At 42.3% G+C, this 17789-nt stretch overlaps 3 protein-coding genes across 4 annotated transcripts; 2 read left to right on the forward strand and 1 right to left on the reverse strand.

The window, feature by feature from the left end:
- Positions 1-1588: 1588 nt before the first annotated feature.
- On the forward strand, positions 1589-4258 carry LOC115176791 (protein S100-A1). Of its 2 annotated transcripts, XM_029737083.1 has the most exons (3): positions 1589-1677; positions 3242-3401; positions 3825-4258. In XM_029737083.1, the coding sequence occupies exons 2-3, from the start codon at positions 3261-3263 to the stop codon at positions 3972-3974; spliced, it is 291 nt and encodes a 96-aa protein (XP_029592943.1). In that variant the 5' UTR covers positions 1589-1677; positions 3242-3260; the 3' UTR covers positions 3975-4258. The 2 variants fall into 2 exon arrangements, with proteins under 2 accessions (XP_029592943.1, XP_029592942.1); XM_029737082.1 differs by lacking the exon at positions 1589-1677 and having other exon boundaries at positions 3217-3401.
- Positions 4259-5298: 1040 nt separating this feature from the next.
- LOC115176790 (protein RRNAD1-like) lies at positions 5299-8641 on the reverse strand. The gene is made up of 3 exons (XM_029737081.1): positions 7247-8641; positions 6786-6970; positions 5299-6664 (listed from the first exon to the last, which is right to left on the reverse strand). Exons 1-2 carry the CDS (start codon positions 7501-7503, stop codon positions 6829-6831), a joined length of 399 nt encoding a protein of 132 aa, XP_029592941.1. The 5' UTR covers positions 7504-8641; the 3' UTR covers positions 5299-6664; positions 6786-6828.
- On the forward strand, positions 8460-12155 carry LOC115176787 (interferon stimulated exonuclease gene 20-like 2). Its single transcript, XM_029737078.1, has 4 exons — positions 8460-8546; positions 9043-9936; positions 11170-11370; positions 11536-12155. Exons 2-4 carry the CDS (start codon positions 9229-9231, stop codon positions 11635-11637), a joined length of 1011 nt encoding a protein of 336 aa, XP_029592938.1. The 5' UTR covers positions 8460-8546; positions 9043-9228; the 3' UTR covers positions 11638-12155.
- The last annotated feature ends 5634 nt before the right edge of the window (positions 12156-17789 follow it).

A 17789-nucleotide genomic window follows, 5' to 3' on the forward strand; every position in this document is an offset into this window, starting at 1 on the left:
ATTTTTCAGTTACAACACTATTACACACAATTGTTAGGAGATGCTTCGATAGCTAATTAGTTAAATAAAGGTAAAAAATATATATATATATATATATATATATATATATATATATATATATATATTAGAACAGGTGGTCACCTCAGTCGTCTTCTTCAAATTTGATTTGGAGGACCGCAACACACTGAAAGGTGTATACACCGCCACCTACTGTATTGGAGTGTGAGGCCGGTCACTGACTCCCTATTCATCTATTTCTCTTATCTAGCCCTTTGTTTCCACCTACTGTTCTGTAGTGTGAATTCATTACACTTTGAAACAATAAGGGAAGGGGACAGGGAAAAGGGACCAACTAACCTTACATCCATTAAAAACCTCCCAACTTTTCCACTACTTGGCTCTATCTGAATCCTACACCAGGCCGACATCCTGGGAGGACGAGACACTATCATTCAACACACCTAACTCTTCTGCAGTAAAATCTCGTGCACCCAAGTACTTGTCTGCAGCTGCCACCACAACATCTATTTTCTGTGATTTACGTTCCATTCCTGTGGTACAGTTGATAACCATGGCTACGCCTCACTCTCTATTGGCCTCAGCCTGCTCACAGGGATCATCTCAGGATCTCTAGCCCTGTACCCAGCTTCCTCTCCTACTCTCTTCACTGTCTCAGCATACCAAACTTTCTGTACTACTCTGATCCAAGCAACTTCAGCCTGCCTTTCTCTCACTGGAAACTTCTGATCCTCAGCACCATGGGTACCCCCACAGATAACACACAACTGTTTTCACCGATACTGCATATTCCTTTGTCTTTCCCCTCCTGCACATTTCTCACGGTCGCCTCGGTCTTCCGTAAGCCTAAATAAGCGCTATAACATGGAAATATGGCAGCCCTGCATGGACCTCTAATCCTAAAAAGGTGTGTAGTCATTTAGCCTTTTGTTTTTTCATAAATACCTTCTCACTGATGTGAACGTTATTCCAAATATTTCCAAAACAGTATCTTTTCGTGCGAGGTATAGGCCTATTTGCGTTTAGACTGAGCATTTGGGAAGTGTCACGGTATTTCCCTTAGAAGGCTAAAGGGGACGTCCAACGGCTCATGTAATGCACTTGAATAAACGTTACACACGGTATATTCATTCATTACGCCAATTCTGTTGCAAAACGTTTCGTCTGTTGCAAAACGTTTCGCAACAGAAACCATTTAGCCTACGCCAAACAGAAAACGTTGTGCAAGAGTTTCTATTGGACAAATTCAGGTAGGTCCCGTCGCAGTTTCCTCTGAGCGCATCAGTGAGGTTCTTAAACCGTAAACGGTTTCCGTTGCAACTAAACTCAGAATGGAAGTCCGTCATTTTAGTTGCTTTAAACCAATAGTTCCCATCATTTGAAGACGTCGTTGTTAAATACAGCCTATACGACTGTATACTAAATTGTTTATGCGATAGGCTAATATATTCTGTATAATAATTATAATTAGTAGTTGCACCGTGAAATGTAACCTTACATGGTCAAATGAATTAGGCCTACCTGTGTCATTTGCATCCGTGATGTTGTAGGTTTCACCGGTGGGAGGCGCCTGATTTTAATTTTGTCTCAGGTGAGATGCATAAAAGAGGTAAGATGAGAGTCGACGCCACTTCTGCTTCGTTTGTCATCAGCTTTGAGGTGAGTAGAGAACGTGGTTATGATATATATATATATATATATATATATATATATATATATATTTTAACATAACCTGTATGCCTATTTCTTGTTGAGCATATGTACATGTTTGTGCCATGCAGCCTATGGGTTACCAGGTGAGAGAAATCAAATGTCCTTTTTGGGGGAATCTGTAGCATTTGGGTTTCTATTTTATAGTGGTTCTCTTTTGGTTATTGCAATCTGTTTTTATAATTGGCTTAAACTAGGCCTACAAAAAGTTCAGCAAATGAGCTTTGGGCCTATACTGAATGGAATAACAGCTATACACTGTACAAAATATTAGGTAGACCTTCCCCTTTTTGTCCTAAGAATAGCCTCAATTTGTCAGGGACATGGACTCTACAAGGTAAAAAGCGTTCCGCAGGGATGCTGGCCCATGTTGACACCGACGCTTCCCACAGTTCTGTAAATTTGGTTGGACGTCCTTTGGGTGGTGGACCGTTCTTAATACAAATGGGGACACTATTGCGCAGCGTTGCATTTCTTGACATACTCAAACTGGTGCGCCTGGCACCTACTTTTCCCTGTTCAAAGGCACTTAAATCTTTTGTCATGCCCTTTAACCCTCAGTGGCACACATACAATCCATGTCTCAAGGCTTAAAGTCCTTATTTTAACCTGTTTTTACCCCTTCAACTACAATGAAGTGGATTTAACAAGTGACATCAATAAGGGATAATAGCTTTCACCTGGTCAGTCTGTCATGGAAAGAGCAGGTGTTCCTTATGTTTTGTTCACTCAGTGTGCTTTCAGTCAAATTGCCTCAACAGCCCTTGAGGGTGTTTTCACATAGCCGATCACATTTGTAAGGAACAGAACCACAGTCTAAACTTATCAAATAATGCTTGATTCAGGGGTGTTGTGTGCTTTAGATGCATCAAACATTAGGCCTACCCCCCCCCCCCCCCTTCAGAGCTTGAATTACTAGGATAGCTGCACACATCACAAAAGAATGGGCTACATTGTTTGTCTCTGGGGATGACAGTTTATAGCTTGTGAAACCATCTATAACCTTACTGAGACAACCAATCGTTTCAGAAGGTTTATCATGGACCCCTGAGAACAGCAAGGTATGACTGTTTCCTCTGTAGGCCCACCAGGGCTGTATTGTTGAAGTGTGCTCACCAGGACAACCAATAGCAATGTCTCATTCTCCTTTGGATCAATATTTTTCAATCCTAGTTGCTGCTGGAGTCGCTGTATTATTTAAAGATTTTAATTCATGGGTTGCTAGTTATGTGATGCCTGTCTAGATCATAATTGACTGTTTTTCAAACACCAAATTTGAAAGGGGGATAGAATTTAACCCACATGATCATTTTGAACTGGATTAAATGCTAAAAAGAAACTGGCCCCAGTGGCTGTTGCATACAGTTTACAATATTCTACACACTGACAAATGTTTCATATCAAAATAAACAGGAACCAGTAAGGAGTTCACTTCATGCAAATTGACTTCTACTGTATAATCTTATTGTTTATACACTGTCATGGCTTGACCTGTCCCTTACATTTCTTTTAGGTATTCACAGCAGTGTAAAATGGGTTCCAAACTCGAGAGTGCAATGGAGGGGCTAATTCAAGTGTTCCACTCCTACTCTTCAAAAGAAGGGGACAAGTACAAGCTGAGCAAAGTTGAGCTGAAGAATCTGTTGCAGGGTGAACTGAGTGACTTCCTGGCGGTGAGTTTGATTCCTAATACTGTCCCGTGGAGGGATATGTGGCTTCAATATGACATTCTGTTACATTTAATCGACATAAACAAAATTAAAACTGCCCCTAAGCAAGTCATACAGGCATTGGAGAAGTCTTGATTTATTGAACAGTTGTGGGACCCTTCACAACATATTGTACTAGAATAATTTCAATAATACTGTGGCCTTGCCTAGAAATGACACTTATCACCTAGGCATTTCATAGATATAAAATGATTTGATGGGTATAACAATGGCATGAGATCGAGCTTCCCATCTGATTGGCTTTGTGCAATTTTCTGCGCATTGCCTATTCCAATTCTTATCTACAATTCTTCCAAGAGTCATGCGGCTGCTTCTGGTCTGGGCCTACCTTTCGATGCATTAACTGTTTCTACTCCTCTCTCTCAGGCATGCAAGGACCCTATGGTAGTAGAGAAGATCATGAGTGATCTGGATGAAAACAAAGATGGCGAAGTGGACTTCCAGGAGTTTGTCATCTTGGTTTCTGTGCTGACGGTGGCCTGTAACGAGTTCTTTGTACAGGGCCTGAATGAATGAGTTGGGAAACAGTCTGTGACCTCGCCTTTCTACTCATTATTCCTTGTTAATAAAACAAACGCATGTTTTCATTTGATTGAAATAATTTTTTATACTTTTGACAAACAGGCAAATGTTTCAATATTATTGTCACATAGTAGTAATTTCTAACAAAGGCTCTTTTCACTGTTGTAAAATGATTGCTTCTGTAGAGCATCCTGGACTGGGCAGTTTCAGTGTACTATCGCTCTCATTGCACTAATAGTAACATTCTGCTCAGATCAATAAAGGTGATCATTGCTGTCTTTCTAAATGTTAAACTCAGCTCATTGACTTGAATGCGTGTTACTGGTACATGTCTTTTGCATGAACTCTGGGCCGTATGAATCAATCGTCTAAGAGTAGGAGTGCTGATTTAGGATCAGTTTTGCTTTTTCAATCCGTGAATAAGCTTACATGGACGGTACGGACTTGATCATAAAACAGCACTTGTACTGAGACTCTTCATATGGCCCCTGGTCTGCCACCTATGCTTAAACGTGGCAAACTGCACCCAACATTTTAGTGAAGGCTTTGTACTGAAATGCACAACACCTTCTGTTTGCATTTTCGGCCAAACACTGTTCTAAAATGACTTCCTATCTCAGGTGTGCACTATGCAAATCTCCAGAGATGAAGGGGGGGGAAAAAGTTCCCACAAAGCAGACTGGCTGCATCCTAATCAGTTTCCCCAATCTTAATGAAATGCAACGCTTGATTTAAATCCATGTAAAAGAGAAACTGCTTTAGAGCATGTGACGATGTGTTGGTGGCAACAACACTGCAGTCTAACAACTTAATACTGGAGTCTGGATGCTTCAGTCATTTGCGTTGAACACTCCCTGTAACAAACTCACGTGTGGCGCAGATTAAAACTTGAAACATTTGTGGTTCGAGTCAGAGGTACATCATACTGTCTAGAAGGAACATTTGTGGTCATGAGTCATGGATACGACCAATGGTATGTTGCAACTGTTACAGAATGTGGTTGATCACGATGTAACTCTAGCTGGTTGAATAAATCTAATAGTACCACCCTGGACCAACAAACTAGGTCTGGATAAGATTTATGACGTCTAGAGCTTGCTGGCTTAAAATATGAGCGTGCACTAAGCAAGATGTCAGGGTTTCGTGTATGACTGCTGCGTAAAATACATTGGCCACGTTAAACTAATCCTTCAATCAGCCTTCAAAATGACTGTACAGGTCGATTTGAGTGTCAGTGATGAATGTGTCAATCCCTGAGAGAATTCATGACAGTGACCACTGGAAACAGACTTTGGAAAATAACTAAGGATTCATCAGGTGAAATCTAAATACTAGTCTTTATTCATTTACACAATTTGCCAGAAAAGGGGTACATTCTCTCAAAAAAAGCAATTTTGTCCAAACAATATGGAAAAGCAATTGCATTACATGTATGGTTGTGTGCCCTCCTTCTTTCCACATTCTGTGATGAAATATTAGTAATTTGACTCTGGCCATGTCCGAATACCCATACTTGCGTTCTAAATAGGCCATTTTGAGTATGCAAAAGTTTTATAGTATGTGACATTTTGAAAATCAAGTATACTTTAAATGCCCAGATGTCATACCTATTTCAGCTTTGAGAACCAGATATGGGGATGTGCTACCAAAATTAACCAATAACACGAAACAATGCAATTGTGCATGACGCATTCTCAGTATGGGAAAACATTTTATAGTATGTAATTTTCCAAAATCCGGTATGGTTTAAATGTTACTAATTTCGGCTCATCTAGTAGAATTTGATGCACATTTTTCCACAATGCATTGGAAGATGTAGGCTGCGAGTGATTGGCTACTTGGAGAACTAGGACCTAACAAAATTAGGCAACTTAATTGGGAAGATGCCTAATAGCGAAGCTTCTGTGGTGGTGTTCAAATGTACTGTAGGGCAAGTAGTTTTTGTTCTCTTTAAAATGATCATGCGTGTTGCATCATAGGCTACATCTTTTGAAAACATTTTTTATTTAACCAAAGTGGATTTTTGTTCTCATTAAAGTATTGTTCAGAGGTTTTAAACGAAACCATCTTTAGATGTTTTAATGCATCAGCAGTGGGGACTCGGGATGTGGCTGCGTTATTGATGTCATGTTAATCAGGCCTTTTGATTTGTACATATGGATTGTTTTAGGTTTGTAGGCTAGGCAACCTATTTAATTTATGGATCAAGCCTTAGCAGTCATTCTGATCTCATTCCCAATTATCAGTGCTTTAGTTTTATGTTGCTGTCCAACAGTTTTGAATCTGCGATGCACCGGACTGTCTACGTTTTTTGTTGTTGATTTGAACATTTGAAAAGTTTTGGTGTGTGTACTAGGGTATTTGATTTAATGTATATATGCACTTGAGTTTCACTAAATATGGTAATGAAACCAAATCCAGATTTAAAGTGCCTTTGAACGGAGTATGGTAGAAGGTGCCAGTCGCACCGGTTTGTGTCAAGAACTGCAACACTGCTGGGTTTTCACACGGATATTCGGACATAGATACTCACTTCTAAACTTCCACTCCAAAGTCTTTGAGGACCAATGAGTAAGGTAGTAAACTCTGAACACAACACACGGTTTTAGAGGTGTCAAAGCCATCAGTACCAGGTTTCAGGGTCAACGCAGGGTCAAAGAATGGCACCAGCTGACTCTTTATACCTACACCAACAATCAAGCAATAACAAATAACACCTTTACTGTTAGCACTGGGCCCATAAAAAAGATGTATGGAATCCAGATACAAGATCTGATAACACACAGTCTCTGTACATTTCCTCACCTTTCTCCTGGAGGTATAGCATCCTGTCCAGCAACACCAGTGTCTACACCACCGGTGCCAGTTGCAGAGCCACGCTGAAGTATACCACCACACGACCCTCCTGCCTCAGCATGGCCCCCGCTCTGCAGGTGTCCAGGGGCAGGTCAGGGGGCAGGCCAACGCGGGGCCGACCCAGACGGGCATACCTGTGGGTACATGGTGAGAGGGGGTCAGGGGTACATATAAGATAGATGATAATGTTTGACCTAAAGGCTATATAGAGAGAATGCAGCTACTGAATTCCTAAATGTGATCTTCAAAATGATTATCATTATACACAAGGATAATACCAAATTGTAAAGGTTTTTCTGAGACATATGCAAGGATGAATTTCTTAGGTTTTCATCCTAACATACAGTGAAAGCTGCTGCCTAATGATACAGACTGAAGAGGTATGGATACAAACTTGTGTAAACACTCACTCTGTAAAGGGTAGATGTGCTTTCTTTATCGCCTGGACTCCGGGCCTGCGCAGCTCTGGCTTCACCTCCCTGATAACTATCTCCAGGGTTGCCCGATAACAGTGCATTCTTAGCAACCCACTCTCCTCCCGCAGCCTGTGCACGTAGTCCTCTATGGCGTGACACGCCCCCTCCCGCGCTTTATAGGACAGCTGATGTCCCAGCAACCCCTGCACCCAGGAGCTCATTGGGTAGCCAAACTGAGTGATATGTCTCATTGGTGGGCAAAGGGGAAAGGGGAGGGGCTATGAGGCCAGGGGGGTTTGGGTTGTAGCTGGTGGTGACCTTCATGTAGCAAAACGCCACTGAGGTGATGCCACGAACGTGAGGGCAGCTGGCAAAGTGGCGAAGGAGGGTGGCACTGAGGTCCCCTCAGGCATGGAGGCCCGTTAGGATAAAATCTGGACATCCCTGCCCCTCTTCCACAGGGCAGACAACAACTTCAGTGGATGAACACTCTTGGCAGAGTGGGTGGACATATGGGCCTTTCCCGGCTTTAGTCTTGCAGAGCCGTTTTGGAAACGAGAGTGAGCTAGACCAGGGTTCATGTTTTACACTAGTACAATAGTTTGTACATGCATTGTCAATAACACATTAATTGATGAGTAGCTAGAGAAATCTATCCAGGGGCCCTTTGAGAAAGGGATCAAGCATCATGGGAGCGTGTAGGGTGAAGTTGCCTCTAGACGCTGACCTTTGGTCAGTTTTGCATTTTTCCAAATAATCGTTTAGGTCAGGATTGAGGGAGGGGAAGTTGATCCTAGATCTGTAGGGGAAACTTCAACCTGAAGTGGAGGACTCAAGACTTGATAGCAGTATATCACGTGATCATCTTATAATCAAATCACCGTATAAGAACCTACAGCAGCTTAACTTAAAAAACATAGAAATAGAATGCGTTGCTTGCTACGTACAATTATGAAGGAATCGGATATGTGTTTGTATGTCGACAATAAACATGTAAGATTTCTTGCCAACTCTCTTTGCTGCTCTGCTGAAAGTGTCCGTGAGCACATCATTCGACCGTCGCATCGGCAACTGACTGGCTACAACAACCGGTTATGAATTGTGAACATTAAACATTTCAACAATACGCTATTTAAACAGAGTCGGAGTGAAAGAGTTTTATATAACGACGATAAGAAATAAGTGTTTGTAGCTCTTCCTCACAGCGTACACCCATCATGTGTATCGCAACACGACCTCTGAACCGGAAGTAGTCGGCTGTTAAGGAAGTCGGAGCATGGTGCTATGTTTATAGGTCGGTGTATATGTGTAATTTGTTGTATAACGCTGATTTGTGCACCACCATATTATCATGATACAATATGAGTGAAGACATACAGTTAAATTAGTCTGTCTGGAGAATATAGTTTCATTCCTAGCTAGCTAATGTTCGAGTCGCTGTTTCGGGAATCTTAGCATTAGAGCTAGCTAGTATTACTATAGCTAGTTAGCTAGCTAGCCAATGACCCAATTCTAGCTCGCCTAAACCGTATTTTTGACTGTAATATCATCCTGACAGCTAACGTTTACACTACACGGATTACACATACTCTTCGAAAATACCTAACGTTGATTGTGGCTAGCTAGCTACGTGGGCTCAATGGGTTTCATACTAAGCTAGTACCAAACTAGCTAAATTATATAAACAGCTAACTAGCTGGCTTCTCTGTTTGTCATGACTAGAATGTTTTCCTACAATTTCAGACATACCATCTGCTTTGTTAACAGAACTCAATTTTGTTTTTGTCCAGGTATCACAATACCGCTTCCATTGATGTCATGATAATTGGGCCAGAATGACATTTGATTAAAGCAAATATTTGAACCTAATTTTGCACAGCAGTGAATGCCTGTATGTCCTGTTGGAGGGAGTGGGACGTAAACAGTTTTAGTCCAAGAACAAACCCAGCTCCAGCTGAGGAAGATTCCCCTCCAAGATGTCTGACATTATGTTAAACCTGGACTGTTCTGGCAGCAGTGGACGCTGTAAGGACTCATCGGGAAGCAACAAACACAAGGCATTCATCAACAGGCGGCGACTCTTGGAGAAAAAGGGTTACCTCAACAAAAAGCAGAACCAGCACAATCACAGAGAGGGGAATAAACATCAGGGCCCACCTCCCTGGCGCAATGGGGCCAACCGGCCGTCTCAACCCAATGCTGCACACAACAAAAGCATTGCTCACACGCAGAATACTCACAGTAAAAGTTCATATCACATACCCAGGTCAGATCATGCTAGAAGCATTGCTTCCAAGCCTGCATCATCCACAAGCAGCTCAACATCCTTGACCATAACTGTGGAGAATTCCACCAATCCTGAGCAATCCACTTCGACTATCACCCCGGGGCACCAAACCCCACCCACCAGGACTGTTGCCCGCTGTGCCCCTGTTCCAAGGGGGTCGGCCCCCCTTTGTAACCCCCTGAAGTACCTTGCCTTGGACTGTGAGATGGTTGGCACGGGCCCCAAGGGTCGCAACAGTGAGCTGGCACGATGCAGTATTGTCTCCTATGATGGAGACGTGGTGTATGACAAGTACATTAAGCCCACCAACGCAGTCACTGACTACCGGACTCGTTGGAGTGGCATCTCCTGGCATCAGCTGGTCAAAGCCATGCCATTTCAACATGCCAGGAAGGAGGTAAGAAGGCTCCCGGAAGAGAATGTTCAAAGGAGGATGAAAAATATGTTTTCCATTTAACCTTTTTCCACCGTAAAGGACCTATGAGCATATCAAATTGGGTGTCAAATGAAAGCTAAGAGTCTATATTTTGAGGAAATGAAGGCATAGATACATTTTTCAACCATTATCCATCATGAAAATGGGATATTAGCAAAGGCTTTGATTTCTGGATAAACAGATGGAAAAGGGGTCTTAGAAAACATATACCAGAAAAAGTCTTAAAAGGTAGCAAAAATACATCAAAACACAGTAATGTTGAAGTAAAGACCCCTGCCAACTAATATCAACACTTGTCATTCATTTTGAACTGGACTGTTTTTACAGCATGAGCGGTCATGAGTAGATGCGCTTTTTTTTAGATCAAAGCGAGAGCTACGTGTAGTGACGTGTGCATATTTGTTCATATCCTTTGCTAGTTAGTGAGTTATTAGCCCAGTTATATAACATTTGTAGTCGGCAATGGAGGATTGATTGCTTCCTACAAGAGCACAAAATGTAAGCATTGTCTTTGAAAAGCGAGTCAGGTAAATAGCTTTGTAGTGTTGTATTTTGAGACAGGCTTGAATAAGCTAAGTAGCCAATAGGCAGGGTAGCATAATTTGTCTGATTCACTGTAGCAATGGTATGGGAATAATTATGCATTTTATTTTGTGAAGTGCTTTCTTGCATCAAACAACACAACCTTTTTTGTCGTCTTAAGGTCAAGTGGATTAACAGGTTAATGTCAAGCCCTGCATGTTTTTTTCCCCCAAAGTCTCATGTAACGTAGGCCTACATTGAACCCCACACATTGGCTGCTACTGTTGATTTTGATGGTAGTACTACATTATTATCAAATACTCACAGTAGCCTACTTGACCACTGTTAAAACTAACCTAAAGCGGGAACAGCATCATTGTTCACAGTAAACGCGTGACGGAAATTGCACAGAATTTTTCAACGTTCAAGTTTGCACTCAGCAGACCTGAAATTTGCTCAGTGATACTTTTTTTTAGAGGGAACATTGGTTGTATGATTTGTTAAACTTTGAAATCAATGGTTTTTGTTTGGCATATATTTTCAAGTGAAAAAACTGAGTCAAAGCGTAAATCTGTTACAGTGGAATTGCCCCTTATTCTATTTGGACCTTTACTTTGCTAAACATGACCATGATATCATTTGATCTCTTATTTGTATTCCCCCCTCCTATAGATACTGAAGATCCTTGCAGGAAAGGTAGTGATAGGGCATGCTGTCCACAATGACTTCAAGTCCCTGAGTTACAGTCACCCTGCTGTCTTAACGCGGGACACATCCCGCATTCCTCTCCTCAACCAGAAGGCTGGCTTTCCAGAGAAAGATGTTGCCTCACTGAAAAGACTCACCAAGGCCCTGTTCAACCGCAACATCCAGGTGAGAAGAGACTTCTGATTGAAATGGGATTGATTTGAATATAATCTACAGTGATTCAGTCTGGGTTGTTCTTTCTTGTCTCGACAAAAGTAGTAAGCTAATAAACCTCTTATTGTGTAGCTAATGTTATTTTGTAGTAACAAGGAATTCCCCTTGTGTTCTCAGACTGGGAAGAAGGGGCACTCGTCCGTGGAGGATGCCAAAGCCACCATGGAACTGTACAAAGTTGTGGAGGTGGAGTGGGAGAGGACCTTAGCCTCCAAATAAAAAAAGCCAGTGAAAGCCTGTATGGACTGAACTGGTGAAAGGGTTGAGAGATGGTATGGACGTATCATGTTTAACATAATTTGAACATTCAGAAATCACTATCAGGTCTTCCACTTCTCACCTCAGCCACTTCTGTCTCTTTTTCTACTTCCGTAAAAAAAACAGTTGCCTTCAGGGTTGCAGTTGTTTATTTTGTGGTGGATGACCTATGGCACAAGATGGCAGTCCTCTACCACAAGGATGCAGTCTATTTTCTCGGTTTTATTAATGAATTCCTAATACAGTACTGTCATGTTTTTTTGCTTTGAATTGTCTAGAGTTATTTGTTCAGGCATTTCTATTTTATATATTAAATTGTTAACATACAGTATCTCAGTACATCATGTACATGTTCATTTTGACAGGTGAAAGTAAAATAGATTTTAATACAACTGCAGTATAATGAAGAAATTGGTTTTAAACAATTAATGTAATGGCAAACATGGCAAAAAAAGAAATAAATGACCATTGCAAACTTTTAAGCCTACATTACTTATTGATATAATGAATGGCGCCAAAGAACATGGCTGACATTTTACATTCTCCCAACCAATTGTGCTTTTTTTTTTTTTTTTTTGCGTTTTGTGTAACTTGTTTTTTTACTTATTGTGTACATAATGTTGCTGCTACCGTCTCTTATGACCGAAAATAACTTCTGGACATCAGAAAAGCGATTACTCACAGCAGACTGGAAGAAACTTTCCTTTAACGAGTCCGACGAGAAGGATATCCTGATTTCACTGGAACAGGCCCAGATCCACGCCTTTTGCGTGAAGAAAAGATGCCGGAAAAGGGGCCGTAGATCGGGCAGCCTTCTGAGAATCCGGAGACGAGCGAGTTAACTCCCACTGCCTTCCATTCTTCTTGCTAATGTGCAATCATTGGAAAATAAAATTGATGACCTACGATTAAGACTATCCTACCATAGTGCCCATAAAGCTCATCGCTAAGGACTCTGGGACTAAACACATCCCTCTGCAACTGGATCCTGGACTTCCTGACGGGCTTCCACCAAGTGGTAAGAGTAGGCAACAACACGTCTGCCACGCTGATCCTCAACACTGGGGCCCCCCAGGGGTGTGTACTTAGTCCCCTCCTGTATTCCCTGTTCACCCACAACTGTGTGGCCAAACACGACTCCAACACCATCATTAAGTTTGCTGACGACACAACAGTGGTGGGCCTGATCAACGACAACGATGAGACAGACTATAGGGTGGAGGTCAGAGAACTAGCAGTGTGGTGCCAGGACAACAACCTCTCCCTCAATGTGAGCAAGACTAAGGAGCAGATCGTGGACTACAAGAGAAGGCGGGCCGAACAGGCCCTCATTAACATCGACGGGGCTGTAGTGGAGCAGGTTGAGAGTTTCATGTTCCTTGGTGTCCACATCACCAATGAGCTTACATGGTCCAAACACACCAAGACAGTTGTGAAGAGTGCACGACAAAACCTATTCCTTTTCAGGAAACTGAAAAGATTTGGCATGGGTCCCCAGATCCTCAAAAGGTTCTACAGCCGCACCATCGAGAGCATCCTGACCGGTTGCATCACCGCCTGGTATGGCAACTGCTCGGCATCTGACCGTAAGGCGCTACAGAGGGTCGTGCGAACGGCCCAGTACATCACTGGGCCAAGCTTCCTGCCATCCAGGACCTACAGTTGAAGTCGAAAGTTTACATGCACTTAGGTTGGAGTCATTAAAACTCGTTTTTCAACCACTCCACACATTTCTTGTTAACAAACTATAGTTTTGGCAAGTCAGTTAGGACATCTACTTTGTGAATTACACAAGTAATTTTTCCAACAATTGTTTACAAACACAGTGAGTTATTGGTGAAATAATCTATCACAATTCCAGTGGGTCAGAAGTTTACATACACTAAGTTGACTGTGCCTTTAAACAGCTTGGAAAATTCCAGAAAATGATGTCATGACTTTAGAAGCTCCTGATAGGCTAATTGACATCATTTGAGTCAATTGGAAGTATACCTGTGGATGTATTTTAAGGCCTACCTTCAAACTCAGTGCCTCTTTGCTTGACATTATGGGAAAATCAAAAGATATCAGCCAAGACCTCAGAAAAAAATTGTAGACCTCCACAAGTCTGGTTCATCATTGGGAGCGATTTCCAAACGCCTGAATGTACCACGTTCGTCTGTACAAACAATAGTATGCAGGTATAAACACCATGGGACCACGCAGCCATCATACCGCTCAGGAAGGAAACGCAATCTGTCTCCTAGAGATGAACGTACTTTGGTGCGAAAAGTGCAAATCAATCCCAGAACAATAGCAAAGGACATTGTGAAGATGCTGGAGGAAACAGGTACAAAAGTGTCTATATCCACAGTAAAATGAGTCCTATATTGACATAACCTGAAAGGCCGCTCAGCAAGGAAGAAGCCATTGCTCCAAAACCACCATAGAAAAAGCCAGACTACGGTTTGCAACTGCACATAAGGACAAAGATTGTACTTTTTGGGGAAATATCCTCTGGTCTGATGAAACAAAAATAGAACTGTTTGGCCATAATGACCATCGTTAATTTTGGAGGAAAAAGCCGAAGAACACCATCCCGACCGTGAAGCACGGGGATGGCAGCATCATGTTGTGGGGGTGCTTTGCTGCAGGAGGGACTAGTGCACTTCACAAAGTAGATGGCATCATGAGGTAGGAAAATTCTGTGGATATATTGAAGCAACATCTCAAGTCATCAGTCAGGAAGTTAAAGCTTGGTCGAAAATGGGTCTTCCAAATGGACAATGACCCCAAGCATACTTCCAAAGTTTTGCCAAAATGGCTTAAGGACAACAAAGTCATGGTATTGGAGTGGCCATCACAAAGCCCTGACCTCAATCCTATAGAAAATTTGTGGTCAGAACTTGAAAAGTGTGTACAAGCAAGGAGGCCTACAAACCTGACTCAGTTACACCAGCTCTGTCAGGAGGAATGGGCCAAAATTCCCCCAACTTATTGTGGGAAGGTTGTGGAAGGCTACCCAAAACGTTTGACCTAAGTTAAACAATTTAAAGGCAATGCTACCAAATACTAATTGAGTGTATGTGAACTTCTAACCCACTGGTAATGTGATGAAAGATATAAAAGCTGAAATAAAAAATTCTCTCTACTATTATTCTGACGTTTCACATTCTTAAAATAAAGTGGTGATCCTAACTGACCTAAGACAGGGAATTTTTACTAGGATTAAATGTCAGGAATTGTGAAAACTGAGTTTAAATGTATTTGGCTAAGGTGTATGTAAACTTCTGACTTCAACTGTATATAATTGGCGGTATCAGAAGGAAGCCCATAAAATTGTCAGACTCCAGTCACCCAAGTTATAGACTGTTTTCTCTGCTACCGCACGGCAAGGAGTACCAGAGCGCCAATTCTAGGACCAAAAGGCTCCTCAACAGCTTCTACCCCCAAGCCATAAGACTGCTGAGCAATTCATAAAATCGGCACCGGGACAATTTACATTGACCCCCCCCCCCCCCCTTTGTACACTGCTGCGACTCGTTGTTTGTTTGTTATCTATGCATAGTCACTTCGCCACCCACCTACAGTGAGGGGAAAAAGTATTTGATTCCCTGCTGATTTTGTACGTTCTCCCACTGACAAAGAAATAATCAGTCTATAATTTTAATGGTAGGTTTATTTGAACAGTGAGAGACAGAATAACAACAACAAAAAATCCAGAAAAACACGTCAAAAATGTTATAAAATGATTTGCATTTTAATGAGGGAAATAAGTATTTCACCCCTCTGCAAAACATGACTTAGTACTTGGTGGCAAAACCCTTGTTGGCAATCACAGAGGTCAGACGTTTCTTGTTGGCCACCAGGTTTGCACACATCTCAGGAGGGATTTTGTCCCACTCCTCTTTGCAGATCTTCTCCAAGTCATTAATGTTTCGAGGCTGACGTTTGGCAACTCAAACCTTCAGCTCCCTCCACAGATTTTCTATGGGATTAAGGTCTAGAGACTGGCTTGAGCCACTCCTTTGTTGCTTTGGCCGTGTGTTTTGGGTCATTGTCATGCTGGAATACCTATCCATGACCCATTTTCAATGCCCTGGCTGAGGGAAGGAGGTTCTCACCCAAGATTTGACGGTACATGGCCCCGTCCATCATCCCTTTGATGCGGTGAAGTTGTCCTGTCCCCTTAGCAGAAAAACACCCCCAAAGCATAATGTTTCCACTTCCATGTTTGACGGTGTGGATGGTATTCTTGGGGTCATAGGCAGCATTCCTCCTCCTCCAAACACAGCGAGTTGAGTTGATGCCAGAGGTCTCCATTTTGGTCTCATCTGACCACAACACTTTCACCCAGTTGTCCTCTGAATCATTCAGATGTTCATTGGCAAACTTCAGACGGGCATGTATATGTGCTTTCTTGAGCAGGGGGACCTTGCGGGCACTGCAGGATTTCAGTCCTTCACGGCGTAGTGTCTTACCAATTGTTTTCTTGGTGACTATGGTCCCAGCTGCCTTGAGATCATTGACAAGATCCTCCCGTGTAGTTCTGTGCTGATTCCTCACCGTTCTCATGATCATTGCAACTCCATGAGGTAAGATCTTGCATGGAGCCCCAGGCCGAGGGAGATTGACAGTTCTTTTGTGTTTCTTCCATTTGCCAATAATCGCACCAACTGTTGTCACCTTCTCACCAAGCTGCTTGGCGATGGTCTTGTAGCCCATTCCAGCCTTGTGTAGGTCTAGAATCTTGTCCCTGACATCCTTGGAGAGCTCTTTGGTCTTGGCCATGGTGGAGAGTTTGGAATCTGATTGATTGATTGCTTCTGTGGACAGGTGTCTTTTATACAGGTAACAAGCTGAGATTAGGAGCACTCCCTTTAAGAGTGTGCTCCTAATCTCAGCTCGTTACCTGTATAAAAGACACCTGGGAGCCAGAAATCTTTCTGATTGAGAGGGGGTCAAATACTTATTTCCCTCATTAAAATGCAAATCAATTTATAACATTTTTGACATGCATTTTTCTGGATTTCTTTGTTGTTATTCTGTCACTCACTGTTCAAATAAACCTACCATTAAAATTATAGACTGATCATTTCTTTGTCAGTGGGCAAACGTACAAAATCAGCAGGGGATCAAATACTTTTTTCCCTCACTGTACATGTACAGATTATCTCAACTAGCCTGTACCCCCGCACACTGACTCGGTACTGGTGCCCCATGTATATAGCGTCGTTATTCTTATTGTGTTACTTTTTATTTTACTCTGCTTGGTAAATATTTTCTTCTTGAACTGCACTGTTGGTTAAGGGCTTGTAAGTAAGCATTTCACGGTAAAGTCTACACTTGTTGTATTCGGCGCATGTGACAAAGTTTGATTTGATTTGATAATAGCCATTACACAAAGGCAATTGTATGTCTGTCCAGGGACTTAAGATTGAACAGGGGTTTCCAGAATCTTTCCAAAAGGGTTCTTGTGAAAGTAGACTGTGGTCCTATTGACTCACAACTGTTAACAAGACACCGTTCAACACAACAGTGTGCCAGACCAGTGTGATTAGACTACAGCCCCAGTAGTCATTAAACAAACCTCATGCATTGTTGTTTCTTTTCAGTGGATAATGTAGCGACGCATTAGCTCAATGGCAATACTCAATTAAAAGCATTTGTGTCAAATCTAAAAAGAATTTCAACTCGAAATCACATTTATTCATGTTACTGTTGTTGACTTCTACTTCAGTGCTGTGGGACCCATAAAGAGAGGCCCCTGTTGTACCTTCTGCCTGGGTCAGGGTGTGAAACGCGTGCTACTGGCTGTTTCCCCCCCTCCCTCATTGAAGTCCTATGCTAGGTATTCAAGGAGAACCGTTCTGAACTTCTCATGTCAGCCTTGGCCTACCTCTATTGACCGAGCAGGCAACTGAAAACCACGGTATCGCCACCGCTGGTGCCAGAGCTCCTGATGGCTAAATCCAGGACATTACACCTTCTCGCCAGAATGTGCCAGTGATTCTGAAAGGGCACGCCACTCTATGCCAGTCTTCCCGGCTGCCACCCATTCACTGGTTACGTGGATCCTTGTTTTACATTGACGGACATCTTGACTCTTCACAATAACTATTCACTGAGGTTAA

This window comes from Salmo trutta, chromosome 37, assembly GCF_901001165.1.
Source record: "Salmo trutta chromosome 37, fSalTru1.1, whole genome shotgun sequence".
NCBI lineage: Eukaryota > Metazoa > Chordata > Actinopteri > Salmoniformes > Salmonidae > Salmo > Salmo trutta.

Bases quoted from the DNA above. Each gene is read 5' to 3' on its own strand.
- LOC115176787 (XM_029737078.1), top strand. From the start codon at position 9,229: ATGTCTGACATTATGTTAAACCTGGACTGTTCTGGCAGCAGTGGACGC. The intron at 9,937-11,169 runs GTAAGAAGGCTC...CCCCTCCTATAG, and splicing joins TTCAACATGCCAGGAAGGAG to ATACTGAAGATCCTTGCAGG. The intron at 11,371-11,535 runs GTGAGAAGAGAC...TTGTGTTCTCAG, and splicing joins TGTTCAACCGCAACATCCAG to ACTGGGAAGAAGGGGCACTC.
- LOC115176790 (XM_029737081.1), bottom strand. From the start codon at position 7,503: ATGAGACATATCACTCAGTTTGGCTACCCAATGAGCTCCTGGGTGCAG. The intron at 6,971-7,246 runs GTGAGTGTTTAC...ATGTACCCACAG, and splicing joins GCACATCTACCCTTTACAGA to GTATGCCCGTCTGGGTCGGC.
- LOC115176791 (XM_029737083.1), top strand. From the start codon at position 3,261: ATGGGTTCCAAACTCGAGAGTGCAATGGAGGGGCTAATTCAAGTGTTC. The intron at 3,402-3,824 runs GTGAGTTTGATT...CCTCTCTCTCAG, and splicing joins AACTGAGTGACTTCCTGGCG to GCATGCAAGGACCCTATGGT.